This window comes from Eretmochelys imbricata, chromosome 21 (genome assembly GCF_965152235.1).
Source record: "Eretmochelys imbricata isolate rEreImb1 chromosome 21, rEreImb1.hap1, whole genome shotgun sequence".
Lineage (NCBI taxonomy): Eukaryota > Metazoa > Chordata > Testudines > Cheloniidae > Eretmochelys > Eretmochelys imbricata.
The window spans coordinates 18,344,750-18,364,128 of NC_135592.1; the positions used below are offsets into that span (position 1 = coordinate 18,344,750).

Here is a 19,379-nt window from a genome sequence, read left to right on the forward strand (position 1 = left end):
AGATCCATATTGCTCACCTTTTTCAGGCATAAAAAAACTTTTTTTTTTTAAAGTGAGAGGAATAAGTCCAACAGCCCTTTTTCGCTTATGTAGTGTATGATATTTGTGGAGGGGCATGGATTTGGGGTGTGGGGTCCTTTTCTTAAATTGTCCCTAGTTTTAGCTTGAATTTAACTATTACAAAAATACCAGTTTTTTAAATGAATTATTATAAATCAAAATGTTAGCACTCCCAAATGTCACTGCAGTAATGACTTGCTTGATAGCCAAAAATTAGGTATTGTGCCGTACATTATTATTATTAAAATCCTAGTCATATTACAAAGACATAAATTGACTGGTAGTGTTGGGTATACCTTCCTCCTTTCGAAACAGCTCCTTGAACAGCATAGTGGTAAGAATGTAGTCTCATTCTTAGAATTGTGTGTGTGTGTATAGGGTTCACCCCTAATTCAGTTCAATATTTGTTTTGTAGTTTGAGATAACAAAGCTAAAATGAATTACTTTGTATCACATTTTGAGTAGGCTGTATGTATCATTTACATAGACCACGACAGTCAGTAAGCAGTCTTGCGGCAGCAGTCAAGGAGATAGAGGAGATTCCTGCCTATCTCCCAAATGGCATTACTCTGAAAGATGCTGTACAGAAGGCCAGAGATTGGCTACAGGAAGTGGAGGCCCTGCAGGTAGGTAAAATGTTCCTGTTGGTTATTCATTTGGGGATATTCATAGTGCAAAACATTCCTTAATATAAGTCTCTCACAGCCACCAGGTAACAATTATGACACTATATTTTAACACTGCTATAGTTTTTGTACCATTATCTAGCTGCAAAAAATCGTCGCTGGTAAAAGCTATGTTGCTAAGACTATTTTATTTCTAGCTTACTCTGGTCATTATTTTAATGTTAGGGATTGCCTATTATTTTCAGAGATTGTCTGATGACTATTTAAAAAAGCATATTTATACTGTATCTGTGTAGTTTTTTGCTTATGGCCCAGTCATTCTTAAATTAACATCCTAGTTGTGCATATATAATATGCATTATATGACAAGTAACATCAGAATTCTAACATGAACTAATTTTGGAATTACTGTGATAATAATAGATAACATGAGCAGCTGTTCATGTCAGATAAAAAGTGAGGTTAAAAAAAAAAAGATTTTACAATCCTTTACTCATTTTTAACACTCTTAATATTCCCATTTGTATAGAGAAGGCTTCTCTGACAGGACCCATTTATACATGTGTCAGTTAAACATTCTGAAAACAAATCTGATGGACTTAGTGGTAGGAATGAGTCTGGCCCTTGAGAGCTTTGTCTGCACTGGAGCTCCCCCAGAAGTGCTACCAGTGGGCATTTTTGGTAAATGTCCCTAGTGTAGAAATGGTGTATGAATGGCTTTCCTCTTACATATTTTATTTTGTATTCACTGTTGGAAGTCATGTCAGGAATTGGCTGAAGCTTCGGTCCTATGACAAGTAATGTTTTACTTTTGGTGATTTTTTTGTCCATACTTGATGGCTATCATTTCTTTATACTCTGTATTTAATAGAATTGATTGATTTGTGAGTACGCTGATGGTGAGCTTCCCAAGCGAGTTGAAAGTATGCAGTGTGCTGACAACCAGAATTTTGGACTTTCTGCCTTAGCCGATATCCTACTATGTGATACTTTATCATACTAGGCAAAAATTGCTCCACTCTAGAGAAGCATGGCAGTTGGAACTACATTCTGTCATCTTTGGCTCAAATGGTGTGGCTGAACAACTTGTACAGTGGTTACCAGATCAGTATCACGTGATCTGGATGTTTATTCCTTAAGACTATTCAGAAATTGCTGCTAGTGCGGAAAGTAGGAGTTGCCTATTGTAGATTCATAGATTTTTAAGGCCAGAAGAGACTCTGGTGATCATCTAATCTTGCCTTCAGTAAAACACACACAACGGAATTTCATCCAGTTAACTCCTGTGGTAGAAGGAATTATTTTTCCCTACTGTACTGCTTTATAACTTGTGGTTAAACTAAAACATATCATTTAGACAACCAGTCTCGGTTTAAAGACTTAAAGCAACCGTGAATTAACCACTTCACACGGGAAACTTTTATTATCCTCAGTGTTAAGAATGTGCATCTTATTTCCAAATTGAATTTTTCTGGCTTCAAATGTCAAGTGTTGGATCTTGCTGTGCTGTCATCTTCTAAACTTAAAGGGCCTCCTAATGTCAGAAACCTTCTTTCCCCATGTACATACTTAGAAACTCTCTTCAGTTTTTCAACATCCTTTTTAAAGTGTATACAAGGGATATGTTCCTTTTAAGGGAAAGGATGGTTCGGGGGTTAAGGCAGTAGCCTGGCTCTTAAACGAGGGTTCAGTTCCCTACTCTGCCATGTAAGATACAGATAACAATACTTCCCTGCCTCAAAAGGTGTTGTGGGGATAATTATGTTAAAGATTGTGAGAAGCTCGGCTTCTGCAGTAATGGGGGTTAGATAAGTACCGAACAGCTAGATTTAGTAGTTAAAATTGTGGCAAAACTTCTGCTAAAAGCCAAATTTTGTGTGTCCATACAATTTTACATCTAAAGTTACATCAGCCTGTAAACTGGAAGATGAGCTTGAGTTTGGGGAAAATTGAAAATCATCTCATAAAGTAGTATGCCAAGATGCAGGAACCCAAAAACTGAGCTATTTTCTAAGTTACAAAATTCTTCTAACCATTTTTTTGCACATAGGATAAAACAGAGATAGGAAGCACAAGAAACCTGTATCACTGGACACCCCTCGCTGAGCTTAGTGCATGGTACTGAAAACATCTAACATGTGAAATACAATAATTTATTAGACCTTATTTTTTAGAATTACAGACTGGAATTAACGTGCTACTGGCAGACTACACAGACTCCTGTGCTCTCTACTCTTCCCCCTTGTACCTTTGAATTGTGTGGTATTCTGTTAGCAACATAAGAGTGCTGCTTCATTCCACGTTTAATGTTTCAAATTATGGGCCACCTTCTTCGTACCGTGTACTAGATCTCGGGGGGAGGGTGGTGCAATGATTGGTATGAGCAAAAAAAAAAAAAAAGACTAGAGGACTTTAGCAGCTGTACAAAATAACTCAGTTTTTAGGATGCGTTGTCTTGGGAACTTTTTTTTCGGATGACTTCAGATTTACTCCACAAACTCTACCCTGACCTGACCACTAATTCTCAGTCCAGTATACTTTTCTTAGGGATTTTAAAGAGGCTGCAAAATTTACCTTTTAACAGAAACTATGAAGAGAGTGTGCGTTTCCTGCGTTTTGTAAGTCTGTGTTCTGTTTATTCTTATAACACTAACTTTTTTGGCGCTATCATGTGGGGAGACCTTAACTGAACATTTCCTGGTTTCTAATATTTAAGTTGGGGGCTTTGACATTTCACACACTGAAGGGTATGAAGAGAAGGCCCTGTTGAGTGGCAGCACCTTTAATTTAAGCTCTTACATTTTTAGAAATAGTGAATTTGATTGAATCACTTGCAGCGAACATTGTTTCCTATATGGAGTACATAGTGTCAGTGCTGTGCAATCTTTCGTCAGTTGACTTCTGGATGAAATTTAAGGTGTTTGTAACCTGTAGAGTCCTAAATGGTTTTAATTCTGCCTGTTTCAGAAATCACCTCTCCTTTGTGGTTCTGCCAGGCTTCCAATTGATAGAGCCACTTGATCTGTAGACCCCTAATTAAATGAACAGGGGCTGCTTTTAAGGGGAGCTCTGCTTTGGAATGTTACTCTGCTATGATATGCATAGACTGGATGTTCATAGACTGGATTTGATTTACCTTCAGGGCATGCTACAAAATTCCTTTGCTTTCCAGAAGAGAGGGATGTATGGTGGTGTGGGTGCTGGGACCTTTCAGCTGCGGGAGTCTTTTTTGCCTGGAGTTATTTTGTAGTTGTCCTTTTTTTAATGCTTTCAGTTTGAACATGTACTTTTATTATTAGGGTATTTAAAAAACACAGATAACAAACTGGTGCCAAAAATTGAAAAAAAAAAATCATAAATAGGACTGTTCTCAATAGGTGAATAAAGAGCCTAGATTCTGTTTTACAAAATCTCACTCCAGTTGATTCAAATGTCTTTGTTCTGTTTTTGTCTTGTACAAATCAAGCATCTCTTCATTTCTAATTCATTAGGCTGGAGGACGTGTACCCGTGCTAGACACACTTGTGGAACTTGTGGCGAGAGGTCGATCTATACCGGTGCATCTGGACTACCTGCCAAGGCTAGAATCTTTAGTGGCAGATGTTCAAGCTTGGAAGGAGTGTGCAGCCAATACATTTCTGACAGAGAACTCCCCTTACTCACTTCTAGAGGTAAGAACTCTAAACTGTATCCACAAGTGCACAGAGTTCATGTCTAAGTTGTTACCTCACTGCTGTGGGTATTAATTCCATAAAAAGCTGAAATTGGCTTTAATATTTTATTAAATGTTTTTGCAAAAGATTTTAGAGGCATTGTGCATATTTCAGAGTGGTAGATGATAGTCTGTATCAGCAAAAAGAACGAGGAGTACTTGTGGCACCTTAGAGACTAAAATTTGAGCATAAGGTTTCGTGGGCTAAAGCCCATTTCATCAGATGCATGCAGTGGAAAATACAGTAGGTAGGTAGATAAATATACAGAGAACATGAAAAAATGGGGGTTCCGTACCAACTCTAATGAGAGTAATCGATTAAGGTGGGCTATTATCAGCAGGAGAAAAAAAAACTTTTGTAGTGATAATCAGGATGGCCCATTTCAAACAGTTGACAAGAAGGTGTGAGTAACAGTAGAGGGAAAATTAGCATGGGGAAATAGTTTTTAGTTTGTGTAATGACTCATCCACTCCCAGTCTTTATTCAAGCCTAATTTAATGGTGTCCAGTTTGCAAATTAAGTCCAGTTCTGCAGTTTCTTGTTGGAGTCTGTTTTTGAAGTTTTTTTTGTTGAATAATTGCGACTTTTAGGTCTGTAATTGAGTCTCCAGGGAGGTTGAAGTCTTCTCCGATTGGTTTTTGAATGTTACAATTCTTGATGTCTGATTACAGATCTTGGGAGACAGGCCAGTCCTCTCTTACAGACAGCCCCCCAGCCTGAAGCAAATACTCACCAGCAACCATACAGCACACAACAAAAACACTAACCCAGGAACCTATCCTTGCAACAAAGCCCATTGCCAACTCTGTCCACATATCTATTTAAGGGACGCCATCATAGGACCTAATCACATAAGCCACACTATCAGATGCTCGTTCACCTGCACATCTACCAATGTGATATATGCCATCATGTGCCAGCAGTGCCCCTCTGCCGTGTACATTGGCTAAACCGGACAGTCTCCACACAAAAGAATAAATGGACACAAATCAGATGTCAAGAATTATAACATTCAAAAACCAGTTAAAGAACACTTCAACCTCCCTGGAGACTCAATTACAGACCTAAAAGTCGCAATTATTCAACAAAAAAACCTTCAAAAACAGACTCCAACGAGAAACTGCAGAACAGGACGTAATTTGCAAACTGGACACCATTAAATTAGGCTTGAATAAAGACTGGGAGTGGATGAGTCATTACACAAACTAAAAACTGTTTTCCCATGCTTATTTTCCCCCTACTGTTGTTACTCACACCTTCTTGTCAACTGTCTGAAATAGACCATCCTAATTATCACTACAAAAGTTTTTTTTTCTCCTGCTGGTAATAGCCCACCTTAATTGGTTACTCTCGTTAGAGTTGGTATGGCAACCCCCATTTTTTCATGTTCTGTGTGTGTGTGTGATCTTCGTACTGTATCTTCCACTGTATGCATCTGATGAAGTGGGCTTTAGCCCACGAAAGCTTATGCTCAGATACCTTTGTTAGTCTCTAAGGTGCCACAAGTACTCCTCATTCATTTTGCATATTGTAAGTTTACTGCATGTTTCTCTTCAGACTGGAGGAGGCTTGTTTTGTATTTTCATTAACTAACTAAACTAGAAACAAAGACTAACTGCAGACAAACTTCCCATATCAAATTCTTAAATACAGTGTGAGCAGAGGTGTGCTTGTGACACTGCTCGTTAGCCTGGCTATGAATCTAAACTGTTGCAGCAACTGGAAACATTCCTAACCTTTTCCCAGACCCTAGTTTATAAACTGGGGGTGTCTGGGGGTGGGCAGCCTTGGAGCCTTAGTGTGACCAGGAGCTGACTGCTAAGGTCAAGAGGGAATAATGTTTGCTGCAACAGAGTCTCCATGGACCTCCACTCCATATTAAAGATGAATTTGCAGTCTCGTCCATTTCAGTAAACGGGATTCTTCGAGTGATTGCTTATGTGCATTCCAATAGGTGTGTGTGCGTGTCGCATGCACGATCGCCAGAAGCTTTTCCCTAGCGGTACCCATCAGGTCGACAGTGGAGACCCCTAGAGTGGCGCCCTCATGGCAATGTATATATGACCCTGCTGACCCGCCACCCATTCAGTTCCTTCTTATCGCCCGTGACGGTCGTTGGAACAGCTTAGTGCTTGCTCGCAAGTTACTTAGCCTAGTGGTTTCCTTTGTCTTCAGTGTAGATAGTTATTCAAGTTGTTAATAGTTGTAGTTATTGTTCTCCCAGCGGGTTCCCCCGCCCCCGTTTGTTCTACTGTCCCTGGCACTGGGGCATGCCTTGGCCGCAGGGGTTTAAAGCGTGCGAGAGGTGTGGGAAGCCTATGCCCACAAGTAAGCCGCATGCCGAGTGTCTCAAGCGTCTCGGCGAGGGCCGCCAAACAGATAAGTGCCCTATTTGCAGGGGCTTTAAACCCAGAACAAAGAAAGAGCGGGACTACTGCCTGAAACTCCTTTTGGTGGAGTCAGCCCTTCAGCCACAGATGGAACCGACTCCGGTCTCCTCAGTATGCAGTGCGCCAGCCTCGGTGCGGGATGTCCCGGCACTGAGGAAGGACCCGGCAAGGAGCCACTGGCACCGTTCCCCAGCACACAATGCCAGTGCCTCGCGTAGGCACCAATCCCATTCTCCAGTGCCACATAAGAAAAAGAAGCCAGACAGAGGCTGTTCCCCTGTCAGGAAGCTGAAGTGTGATCACAGTGGGGTGTGTCCTCCAGTTGGACACCCCCGGCAAGGCCCTCAAGAGCCAATGCTGTCAGTGTAGGCCCGGCTGCAGAGCCCTTGAGTCTGGTGGGAATAAATTTTCCTACCCATGGGCAATTGGAGGAAGAGCTTGACCTCCCCTCCACTCCGGACACCTATGAGGCGGCCTGCAACCTCATTGATATGATGTCGCAGTACCCGGCCCCGCATGTGCGAGATCCGGGCCTGCAGACTCAGCTACCGGCGTTGGTACCAACCGTAGCAGAGTGCCCGGCGCCGAGGGGCGCTGCTATACCACCAACAACTTTGCCTTCGATGTCAGTACCTATAATGGCAGCACCGATGATGGCGGTTCCGATGGCTACGGCACCATTGGGGACAGCGATGCCGGCACCGATGATGGCACCACCACTAATCCAGCACCGTGGTAAACCCATGATGCTATGGCGCCAGTCTTCATCCCCTCGCTACCGCTCTCCGGCACCATCGGGCTCCACTCCACCGTGGTTGGCATTGGAGTCGGAGGCCGAATCTTCACGGTCCCGATGCAGTCATTACCGATCTCAGTCCTGACATCGTTTCCGGCACCATCGGCTGGTGGAGCAAGAGATGCCCATAGCCACTTGGCCACCCCAATGGCAAGGCACAGTACAATGGCCCTTTTGGACCCCCTGGGCCTATCATCAGGCACAAGGCCAAGGGTCTAGACCTGTGTCGGTGGTGTCGGGGCCCCGTGCCCCTCTATCAGCATCATCAACGGCATGCCGCTCCCCTAAGGCACCGGAGGACCCTACACGGGATGTGACTGTCGATCAGCCACAGCTGCCACTCCACCGACAATAGAGGGCCACTCAGTGGGTCATTGTCAGGCCTCCTGAGTTACCACATCTGGCCTCTAGACAGCCGGAGGGGCAGGAGGACCCGGTTCTGGGAACGTCTTCCTCTTCTTCGCCTGATGAGGCTGTGGCAGGCACATCCACCGCTTTACCACCAATGGCTGTCAAGGGCCTCCAGGACCTACTTAGGAGGGTGGCAATTAATCTTAACCTCCAGGCGGAGGAAGTTGCCAAGGACTTAGACCCCATAGTAAATATCCTCGCCCCGGAGGGTCCCTCCAGGGTTGCATTGCCCCTCATAAAGTCTATCCAGACCACCACCAACGTGCTTTGGCAGACTCCAGCCTCTATACTACTGACGGCTGAGGGTGTGGAGAGACACTACTTTGTACCACAAAAGGGCTGTGAGCACCTTTTTACACACCCCCAGCCAGGTATGTTGGTCGTAAACACTGTAAATCATAAGGAGCGGCAGGGTCAACTGGGTTCTGTTCCTAAGTCACGTGACACAAAGAAGCTGGACCTCTTCAGCTGTAAAGTCTATTCAACTGGGGGTCTCCAGCTTCGAATAGCTAACCAACAGGCAGTGCTAGGCTGATACGCCTTTAATTCCTGGTCAGTATTGGCCAAGTTCCAGGAGTTTATCCCGACTGATTCACGTAGGGAGTTCGGAGCCCTCCTGGAGGAAGGCAGGGTGGTCTCTAGAACTGCTCTTCAAGCAGCCCTCGATGCGGCGGATTCAGCAGCTAGAGCTATGGCCACCGCCATCACTATGAGACATAGTGCATGGCTCCAGGTCTCGGGTATCCCTCCTGAGGTCCAAAATACCTTCCCTTTGTCCGTGAGGACCTGTTTGCCCAAAATACAGACAAACGTTTACGCAGCCTCAAGGACTCACGGGCCACGCTAAGATCACACCCCTACACCTCAGAGAAGACCTTTTAGGCCTCAGTCCCCATCTTGCTTCTACCAAGGACCCCCTAGGTGGGACCCGCCTAGAAGGGGGGGCAGAAACAATAGGAGGCACCCACAGCCCTCTTTGGGCCAAGGCCAGCGTTCGACTAAACAGCTTCCTGGCCCTAAGCCTAACTTTTGAAGTTACGCACGAGGACGGCGCACCAGTCGCCTTACCGGATCCTTCCCGTCCCATTGTGAACCGACTCTCCCGCTTCTACTGGGCTTGGGCTCAGATCACGTCAGATCGCTGGGTCCTCTGCATGGTAGGGGCAGGATATTCTATCCAATTCTGCTCCCTACCGCCCTCCCAACCCCCTTCCCCGTCGCTCATGAGCAACTTCTTTTACAGGAGGTTCAGTTGCTTCTAGCACTAGGGGTGATAGAGGAGGTCCCTCAGGAATTCAGGGGCAAGGGTTTCTACTCCCATTATTTCCTTATCCCCAAAGCCAGGGTGGGGCTTTGGCCTATCCTGGACCTGCGAGACCTCAACTCATACATAAAAAAAGGTGAAGTTTCACATGGTCTCTCTGGCCACCATCATTCCCTCAATGGAGCCGGGAGACTGGTACGCCACCCTCGACTTGAAGGACGTGTATTTCCATATTTCAGTTATCCCTTCTCACAGGCGTTTTCTCAGGTTCATAGTCAGTGGCCATCACTACCAGTTCAGGGTGCTTCCGTTCAGCCTGGAAAAATCATGGAGCAGGTCCTCAAAGAATCAATCCTGAAGCACTTGCATGAGAGGAAAGTGATCAGGAACAGCCAGCATGGATTCACCAAGGGAAGGTCATGCCTGACTAATCTAATTGCCTTTTATGATGAGATTACTGGTTCTGTGGATGAAGGGAAAGCAGTGGATGTATTGTTTCTTGACTTTAGCAAAGCTTTTGACACGGTCTCCCACAGTATTCTTGTCAGCAAGTTAAGGAAGTATGGGCTGGATGAATGCACTATAAGGTGGGTAGAAAGCTGGCTAGATTGTCGGGCTCAACGGGTAGTGATCAATGGCTCCATGTCTAGTTGGCAGCTGGTATCAAGTGGAGTGCCCCAAGGGTCGGTCCTAGGGCCGGTTTTGTTCAATATCTTCATAAATGATCTGGAGGATGGTGTGGATTGCACTCTCAGCAAATCTGCGGATGATACTAAACTGGGAGGAGTGGTAGATACGCTGGAGGGGAGGGATAGGATACAGAAGGACCTAGACAAATTGGAGGATTGGGCCAAAAGAAATCTGATGAGGTTCAATAAGGATAAGTGCAGGGTCCTGCACTTAGGATGGAAGAATCCAATGCACCGCTACAGACTAGGGACCGAATGGCTAGGCAGCAGTTCTGCGGAAAAGGACCTAGGGGTGACAGTGGACGAGAAGCTGGATATGAGTCAGCAGTGTGCCCTTGTTGCCAAGAAGGCAAATGGCATTTTGGGATGTATAAGTAGGGGCATAGCGAGCAGATCGAGGGACGTGATCGTCCCCCTCTATTCGACATTGGTGAGGCCTCATCTGGAGTACTGTGTCCAGTTTTGGGCCCCACACTACAAGAAGGATGTGGATAAATTGGAGAGAGTCCAGCGAAGGGCAACAAAAATGATTAGGGGTCTAGAACACATGACTTATGAGGAGAGGCTGAGGGAGCTGGGATTGTTTAGCCTGCAGAAGAGAAGAATGAGGGGGGATTTGATAGCTGCTTTCAACTACCTGAAAGGGGGTTCCAAAGAGGATGGCTCTAGACTGTTCTCAATGGTAGCAGATGACAGAACGAGGAGTAATGGTTTCAAGTTGCAGTTGGGGAGGTTTAGATTGGATATTAGGAAAAACTTTTTCACTAAGAGGGTGGTGAAACACTGGAATGCATTACCTAGGGAGGTGGTGGAATCTCCTTCCTTAGAGGTTTTTAAGGTCAGGCTTGACAAAGCCCTGGCTGGGATGATTTAACTGGGAATTGGTCCTGCTTCGAGCAAGGGGTTGGACTAGATGACCTTCAGGGGTCCCTTCCAACCCTGATATTCTATGATTCTACCGCCCCTCGGGTTTTCACCAAGTGTATGGCGGTAGTGGCAGCGTTTGTCCACAGGCGCCAGGTCCAGGTTTTCCCATACCTGGACGACTGGCTTCTCAAGGCAGCATCCCAAAGAAGGGTAGTGCAGCATGTATCCCTGATCAGGGACACGTTCCTCAGGCTGGGCCTTACACTGAATGTACCCATGTCTATCCTGACCCCCACTCAGAGGATAGAGTTCATTGGAGCCCTCCTGGACTCTACGGTCATGAGGGCATTCCTCCCAGAGCTACACTTCAAAGCAATCTCTGACATTATTCATACCCTTCTTTGTTTCTCAACCAGCACAGCCAGAAACTGTATGGGGCTTCTGGGACATATGGCAGTCTGCACATACGTAGTGTGACACACCAGGCTCCGCCTTCGACCTCTACAAGCGTGGCTAGCACAGGTGCACAGGCAGGGCAGGGATCCATTGGACTCAGTAGTGACCCTCCCCCCGCGAATACTCAGCTCCCTCCACTGGTGGCTCCATCCTCAGATGGTCTGTGTGGGAGTACCTTTCGCAAAGCCCCAACTGACGATTGTCCTGGTTACGGCCGCTTCGGCGCTCAGTTGGGGAGCTCATCTGGGCATTGTCAGAACCCAAGGCCTCTGGTCCCAGGCAGAGCTGTCGCTGCACATCAATGTCCGAGAGTTGAGAGTGGTTCGCCTGGCATGCCAGACGTTCCAGAGCCGTCTCCAGGACAGGTGCGTATCAGTACTCACAGACAACACCGCAGCGATGTTTTATATAAACAAACAGGGTGGTGCTCACTCCTCTCCCCTCTGTCGGGAAGCCCTCGCCCTGTGGGATTTTTGCATCACACACTCCATACACCTGCAGGCGTCTTACCTTCCTGGGGTGCAGAACGAGCTGGCAGACTGCCTCAGCCACTCATTCCAGGGACACGAGTGGTCCCTCAGATCGGATATCACCCACTCAATTTTCCAGAAATGGGGCTTTCCCCATACAGACCTGTTTGCCATGCAAGGCAACAGGAAGTGCCAGAGGTTCTGCTCCTTCCTGAACCACAGCCCAGGCTCCATTGCGGACGCCTTTCACCTATCTTGGGCGGGGCACGCAATGTATGCATTCCCACCGTTCCCCCTCATACACAGAGTGCTCCTCAAGGTTCGCCAGGACAGGGCCTCGTTGATCCTGATAGCACCAGCGTGGCCCCGCCAGCACTGGTTCACCCTATTGCTGAACCTTTCAGTGGTCACACCAATAGCGCTCCCCATTTGCCCATCCCTAAATTTCGCAGGACCACGGCCAGCTGTAGCACCCCAACCTGGAGTCCCTCCACCTCACAGCTTGGAAACTCCATGGTTGAACCCTTTGGAACTTCAGTGCTCGAACTCGGTCAGGGAAGTCCTGTAGGGAAGCAGAAAACCCTCCACTCGAGCCACATATCTGGCCAAGTGGAAGGGTTTCTCCATTTGGTCCCAACAAAGAGGATCTGAACCACAATCAACCCCAATTCCCTTGTCCTAGACTACCTCTTGGACCTCAAGCGCCAAGGGTTGGGGATATCATCCCTAAGGGTACACCTGGTGGCCATTTTGGCCTTCCCCCCAGGAATGCTGGGGGGATCAGTATTCAGTAACCCTATGGTGGGCAGGTTCCTTAAGGGCTTTGACAGACTTTACCCACCTGTATGTCGGCCCATTCCCCCCTCCTAGGACCTGAACCTGGTCCTATCCTCTCTCATGAGGCCTCCCTTTGAGCCTATGGCTACCTGCCCTCTCTCCTATCTGTCCTGGAAGGTGGCCTTCCTAGTAGCTATAACCTCTGCGAGGAAGGTGTCCGAGCTCAGAGCCCTGACCTCCAAACCCCTGTACACTGTGTTTTATAAAGACAAGGTGCAGCTATGCCCCCACCCTGCATTTTTGCCCAAAGTGGTCTCCCAGTTTCATGTGAACCAGGATATATTCTTGCCTGTGTTCTTCTCTAAACCCCATGCCACCAGCAGGGAGCACATGTTTCACACCTTAGATTTTAGACAGGCCTTAGCCTTTTACACTGAACGCACAAAGCTGTTCCGTAAATCACCACAGTTTTTTATTGCAATTGCGGAAAGGATGAGGGGGTTTCCTATCTCATCATGGATCATGTCCTGCATCAGGACGTGCTATGACCTGGCTAAAATTCCAGCTCCGCCTATTACAGTGCATTCCACCAGAGCGCAAGCGACGTCTGTAGTTTTCCTGGCGCAGGTCCCTATCCTGGACATCTGCAAGGCAGCAACGTGGTCTTCAGTCCACGCCTTCGTTTCCCATTACGCCATTACCAGCAGGTGAGGGATGCTGCTGCTTTTGGTTTGGCAGTCCTTCAGTCAACAGTCAGGTGAACTCCAACCCCTCCTCTGGAGTAACCACTTGGATGTCACTTATTGGGAATGCACATGAGCAATCACTCAAAGAAGAAAAAAATGGTTACTCATCTCTCGTAACTGTTGTTCTTCGAGATGTGTTGCTCATGTCCATTCCAAATCCCGCCCGCCTCCCCATTGTTGGAGTCTTCCGGCAAGAAGGAACTGAATGAGTGGCGGGTCGGCAGGGTCATATATACATCACCATGAGGGCGCCACTCTAGGGGTCTCCACTGCCAACCTGATGGGTACCACTAGGGAAAAGCTTCCGGCAATCATGCATGCGGCGCGCTCACACACCTATTGGAATGGACATGAGCAACGCATCTCGAAGAACAACAGTTACGAGAGGTGAGTAACCGTTTTTTCAGTCCTCTGGCTTTTGTTTTTCCCCCAGCATAACCTTTAGTTAGTCAAAGTTTTAGGGTACTTAAATGGACTTATGAGTGCATGGCCATGTGTTATGCGAGAATAAATGCACTGAGAAATGCTCCAGACAGTTGTGCTTTGGCTGTGTCTTAGGTGTTGTCTCCCAGATGTGATATTGGAACACTGAATCTTAAAAGGAAACAGAAAAAATTAAAGGAGCCAGTGCCAAATGGAAAGAAGAGAGGGACCAGGCTGGAGAGTCTTTGTGATCTGGAAAGAGCTCTGTGTGAGAGTAAGGAGACTGCCTCTGCGGTATGTATTAAACTTGGAAATACAGGCTCCTCTTAGGGCTTTTTCCCCACTTGATTTTATATCCTACTTGCATCTCTACTGTCTCCCTGCTGCCCAGCTTCTCTCCCAGCTCTCCACAAGGGGGTGTAGAATTTTGAGGAGTCTTGTGGTGTTGCTAAGTCTTGCCCCCTCTTCAGTTCTGCCTCTAGCGATGGAAGAAGCAGTCAATTTGGCTTTTTCTCACTAGTTTGTTTTTCTATATTTTAGATTTTATTTCTGTATTTGGGCAATAGCAATCTCATTTCTGATAGCTGCTTTCAACTACTTGAAAGGGGGTTCCAAAGAGGATGGATCTAGGCTGTTCTCAGTGGTAGCAGATGAAAGAACAAGGAGTAATGGTCTCAAGTTGCAGTGGGGGAGGTTTAGGTTGGATATTAGGAAACACTATTTCACTAGGAGGGTGGTGAGGTACTGGAATGGGCTACCTAGGGAGGTGGTGGAATCTCCTTCCTTAGAGGTTTTTAAGGTCAGGCTTGACAAAGCCCTGTTTGGGATGATTTAGTTGTGGATCGGTCCTGCTTTGAGCAGGGGGTTGGACTAGATGACCTCCTGAGCTCCCTTCCAACCTTGATATTCTATGATTCTATTATTTCAGTTTATATCTCCTCTCTTCAGCTTGGGAATCACCAGGGTACTGAGGCTCCAGCTCTCTGGTGCAGCATCTCTCTACTGGGCTTTGTCTTTCCACTCTTTCCCTCACCCCTGACCCAGCACACACGTATGCAGAATTGCTCTGTGCGTTCCTAGCAAAGTCTAAGAGGTGCTGGATTTGTGAGGTTGCCTTTCAGAAGCTTCTGAGGGCAATCTCTGCTCTGCCTACTACTAGCTAGGTGACCTTCCTTTTGCCAGGACATAAAGCTCTGAGTCAAACCAACACATCAGGGCCTTATGATGCCTCCTTCCACTGTGGGCAAGCTCAACCAAGAGTAGCAGGTTTCCTTCAGAAAGGATTCCCACTCCTGTTCATATCAGAGATGCTTTCCAAATTCAAGGTTGCTTCTTCTGTGAAGCTCTGTTTCAGGTTCAGAAGATGAATTGGTTTGTGGCCTGCGAAGTAGGGGCACAGCAGCTCAGCCAGAGAAACTGGTTCTAAGTCTGAGGTAGAAAAGGGTTTCCCTCACAGCAAGGAGTGCTTTGGGTAATCTGTGCCCAGGCAAGAAGCATATAACATCTCCATTTCATAGAATCATAGAATATCAGGGTTGGAAGGGACCTCAGGAGGTCATCTAGTCCAACCTCCTGCTCAAAGGAGGACCAATCCCCAACTAAATCATCCCAGCCAGGGCTTTGTCAAGCCGGGCCTTAAAAACCTCTAAGGAAGGAGATTCCACCACCTCCCTAGGCAACCTATTCCAGTGCTTCACCACCCTCCTAGTGAAAAAGTTTTTCCTAATATTCAACCTAAACCTCCCACACTGCAACTTGAGACCATTACTCCTTGTTCTGTCATCTGCTACCACTGAGAACAGTCTAGATCCGTCCTCTTTCGAACCCCCTTTCAGGTAGTTGAAAGGTCGGAGAAGCCTGTAAGATGAACTCCTTAGTGGGCTCTCCCCAGGTGAACTCCCAGGCCAACTCCCTCTGTTAGCCTCTCCGCTGTTCGCAACTGGCTGCCTTTTTTTATAAGGCTGCTGGCGTGAAGCAGTTGTCCCTGCTCAAAGCCTTACCCTCCACTCAATCAACCAGGCCCACTCAAGGCCCACCTGGAACAAAGCACTCCCATTTCTCATGCATCATTGGATGACTGCAGTAGGTGAGAAATCCATATATATATATACAAAATGCGACTTGATTTACTGAACAAAGACCAAGTTACTAGGTCTTTCAGATTTTCTTTCAGACTTTCAAGCCCCCTATTGGGCTCTTCACATAATCTGGATTTGCTCCAATGCCTATCCTTGGGTGGGTGGATTCCAGAGAAATTACATTGAAGCACAGGGACCCCTCCCTCTTGGGACAGAAAGACAGCAACTCCTAAGAAACCTTAAAAAACCCAAATCCACACACATATTACTCTTCTTTTTTTTTTTTCTTCCCAGAGTTCTGCTCTTGAGGAGGGCAAACTCTGAATCACCACTAGAGCTGGACAGTCAGGAAAGATTCCTGTGCCTGAACACTTCAGTAGTTTAGTTTGCAAACTGGCAAAACAGAAGAAGGTCTAAACATTGATTGAATATTTTTGCTTACAAACCAAAACCCTATTGAATACAGGGTTTCTCCTACTCTCATCCTTTGAGGACATCATAGGATCTGAATGTGAACCTCCAGTTAGAACAAACAAAAAGGAAATTTCATACAACATAAAAAGAAAAGGAGTACTTGTGGCACCTTAGGTATTAATACAACATAGGTATTAATTCTCAATAGCCCTACCAACCTCAATAGCAGTAGCGCTACCAGGAAGGGGACTTTGTACCAAAAGATCTTATAAAGCTTAAGTGAGGGCACCCTATTCTGAGATTTCAAAGCCACAACAGCAGCCCCATGGATTATCCTGTCATTAAAGAAGAAAATCTATATGGCGGCAACACAGTGTCTCTACGCACTTCTGGAAGAGGAGCATTGGCATGTTTATAACACTCTTCAGTAGAGTCTAACCCACTTAGAACGATATTGGGATGTGACTGCCGAGACAGTCTAGGCAATTTCCTGTATTCCTCAGCCCTTATCAAATAGTAGTGTATTGCTCTTGTAACATCCAATGTGCTTCCCTGGATTGTTACTTCTAGCCACCATATAAATTCTTCTTCAACTGCTTGCTAATGTCGATTCCATTGTAGGTGTGTGCATGACCATGTGCGTGTTCATCGGAGACTTTTGCCTTAGCGGTATCTGTAGGGCAGGCTGTGGCGCCCTATGGAGTGGCACGCTCCTGCTGCGGTGTATCAGGCCCCATTGGCACATAGTGGACACTTGGCGCGCCTCTGTCCCTTGCTTTGCAAGCAGTCAGTGGTTTTCTCTCCTATCTCAGCCTTGTTCTTCTAGCTGTAAATAGTTTAATTGTTTGTTAGTCAGTTGTTAAGTAGCTGTTAAGTGTTTAGTCAGATAGTGGGGGGGGGTGGGGGGGTGGACATTGCCCCAGGTGGTGCATGTCCCGGTCTCTGGGTTTTAAACCTTGCTCCACATGTAACAGACCTATGCCTGTTAGTGACCCGCATGAGAGTTGTGCAAGCTGCCTTGGGGAATCCCACATAAAAGAGCACTGTCGCATCTGTAAGAACTGTCGTCCTCAGACACAGAGAGCAGGACATGTGTCTCGGGGCCTTCCTGATGCAGGCTGCCCTAAGCCCAGCTTTGGAGCCGGCACATCCTGACACGGCACCCAGCGCTTTGGCTTCTGTGTGTAGTGCACCTCTGTCACTGGGCTTTTCCCGGCACTGAGCCCCATTGCTGGTGCCGAAGAAAAAAACAAAGAAGTCGGCACCAAGCAAGCCCGACTAGCAGGCTCTGGGTAAAGGACCCAGTTGGGCCTTACACCCACTGCAGACCCGCAAAAGGGCTCAGCCCGGCGGAGTTCTTCCCCACAAAAGGACCCACCACCAACTCCAGGGAGCGGTAAAGGGGCCCAAGCTGAAGGCACAGCTGACCTCCTCTCAGCTCCCAGCGCCTGAAGATTTAAGAGTACCCCCACCACAGCCAGCACCGTGTGCAGCAATGGAACCGGCTATGGCTCCCTGCGAGGACAAGCCTGCCAAGCAAGGCCTCGCACAAGACAGCGAGCACTACTGATCTCCGGAGCCACGACAGAGCCCTAGGTTGCCACGTTCTTAGTCTCCATGTTGGCTCAGGTCTCTGGCTCGCCACTACGAATCATTAACAACGCGCACCCAATCCCTGTCTATGCACTGTGGCTCGCCCAGGCGTAGACAATCTCCTCGACGCCAGTCTTCGTCGGGCTGTTGGTCACCATCGCTGAGACCTTGAGGTCTCTCCCTGATCCGGCGCCACTCTCCCTACTCCTGGCATCAGTCGGACCACTCCCGGCACCAGTTGCCGGCAGCAAAGGTGAGCTGTCAGACCCAGGCCTCGATTGCAGGGGGTGACAACTTCTCTGGCTCAGAGGTGGAGTTCACCCCTTGCCCAGACAGCAATGTGATTGAGCTCCGGAGAGTGCATCCGCGGCATTGGAATTAACACCCTGATTCGACTTACAACAATTGGTTTATGACACTCGGTCCTGCAATGGAGTGGATTGTGATTCTGAGTTACGACATTTCAACTTACGATGCAATTTTCAGGAATCAATTGTGTCGTAAGTCCGAGGACTGCCTGTATTCTGCCAAAAAACATCTGTTAGTGTTAACGGCCAATATAGCAACTGTGTTTTCTAAACAGACAAGGAAAGGTGTATTCCTTACCACTGTGCCAGGAGGCAGTTCTACTTTGGGAGTTCTGTATAACCAACTCAGTTTCCTCAAAACTGCTTACCTCTCAGGGGAGCACAAAACATTGGCAGATCACCTAAGCAAGTCTTTCTCCCCTCACCACAAATGGTCACTATGTCCAGACATAGCCAGATCCATCTTCCAGCTGTGGGGAACTCCACAAGTGGACCTGTTCGCAACAAAGGCAAACAGAAAATGCCATCAGTTTTGCTCCCAAGAGAGTCACAGCACTGGATCTTTGGATGCTTCTCTGTTATCATGGATGAACTCCCTGCTGTATGCCTTTACTTCGATAGCCCTATTTGAGGCCAAGCGGGTTCATGGTTGCCTCATATTAATAGCACCAGCATGGCTTTGACAACACTGCTTCTCAACCATTTTAGCAAGGCCTCCTCTACCAATCCCATTAGATTCAGACGTGAATTCTCAGGAACATGGCTGTCTGTCCCATCCCAACCTATAGGCCTTCCACTTGACAGAGTGGATGCTTCGTGGCTAACACCACTAGAAATGACTTTCTTGAAAAACATTGAGGAGGTGCTTCTGAACAACAGAGAGCCTTCAACTAGGTGTACTTACCTGGCCAAATAAAAATATTTTTCTATCCGGTCTGAATAGAGAAGTGTCTCTCCAGTGCAGGCTTAATCATTTTTTGGATTATTTCTTGCACCTAAAAGAAGCAAGGCCTGACAGTTCCATTAAAGTACATTTGGCAGTGATTTCAGGGTTCCACCCTCCAGTGAGTAGTAGATTGCTTTTTTCCACCTCTTTGTGAAAGTGGCATTTCTGGTTGTCATAACCTCAGCAAGGAGAATGGGTGAATTGAGAGCCTTGAGTCCAGAATCTCCTTATATTTTTCCGTAAGGATAAAGTTTACCTCTGCCCTCACCCAAAATTATTAACATAGGTCATTTCCAATTTCCACATGAATCAGGCAATTTACTTCTCAACATTTTTCCTGAAGCCTCATAGA

The 19,379-nt window shown here is 46.8% G+C and overlaps 1 protein-coding gene across 2 annotated transcripts in view; it reads left to right on the top strand.

The window, feature by feature from the left end:
• KDM5B (lysine demethylase 5B) overlaps window positions 1-19,379 on the top strand; it is a 185,349-nt gene that overhangs the window by 134,775 nt on the left and 31,195 nt on the right. For both annotated transcript variants that reach the window (XM_077839601.1, XM_077839602.1), the window contains 3 exons: window positions 548-686; window positions 4,178-4,357; window positions 13,824-13,982. In XM_077839601.1, coding sequence (XP_077695727.1) covers window positions 548-686; window positions 4,178-4,357; window positions 13,824-13,982 — 478 coding nt within the window. The remainder of the gene's footprint in view (window positions 1-547; window positions 687-4,177; window positions 4,358-13,823; window positions 13,983-19,379) is intronic.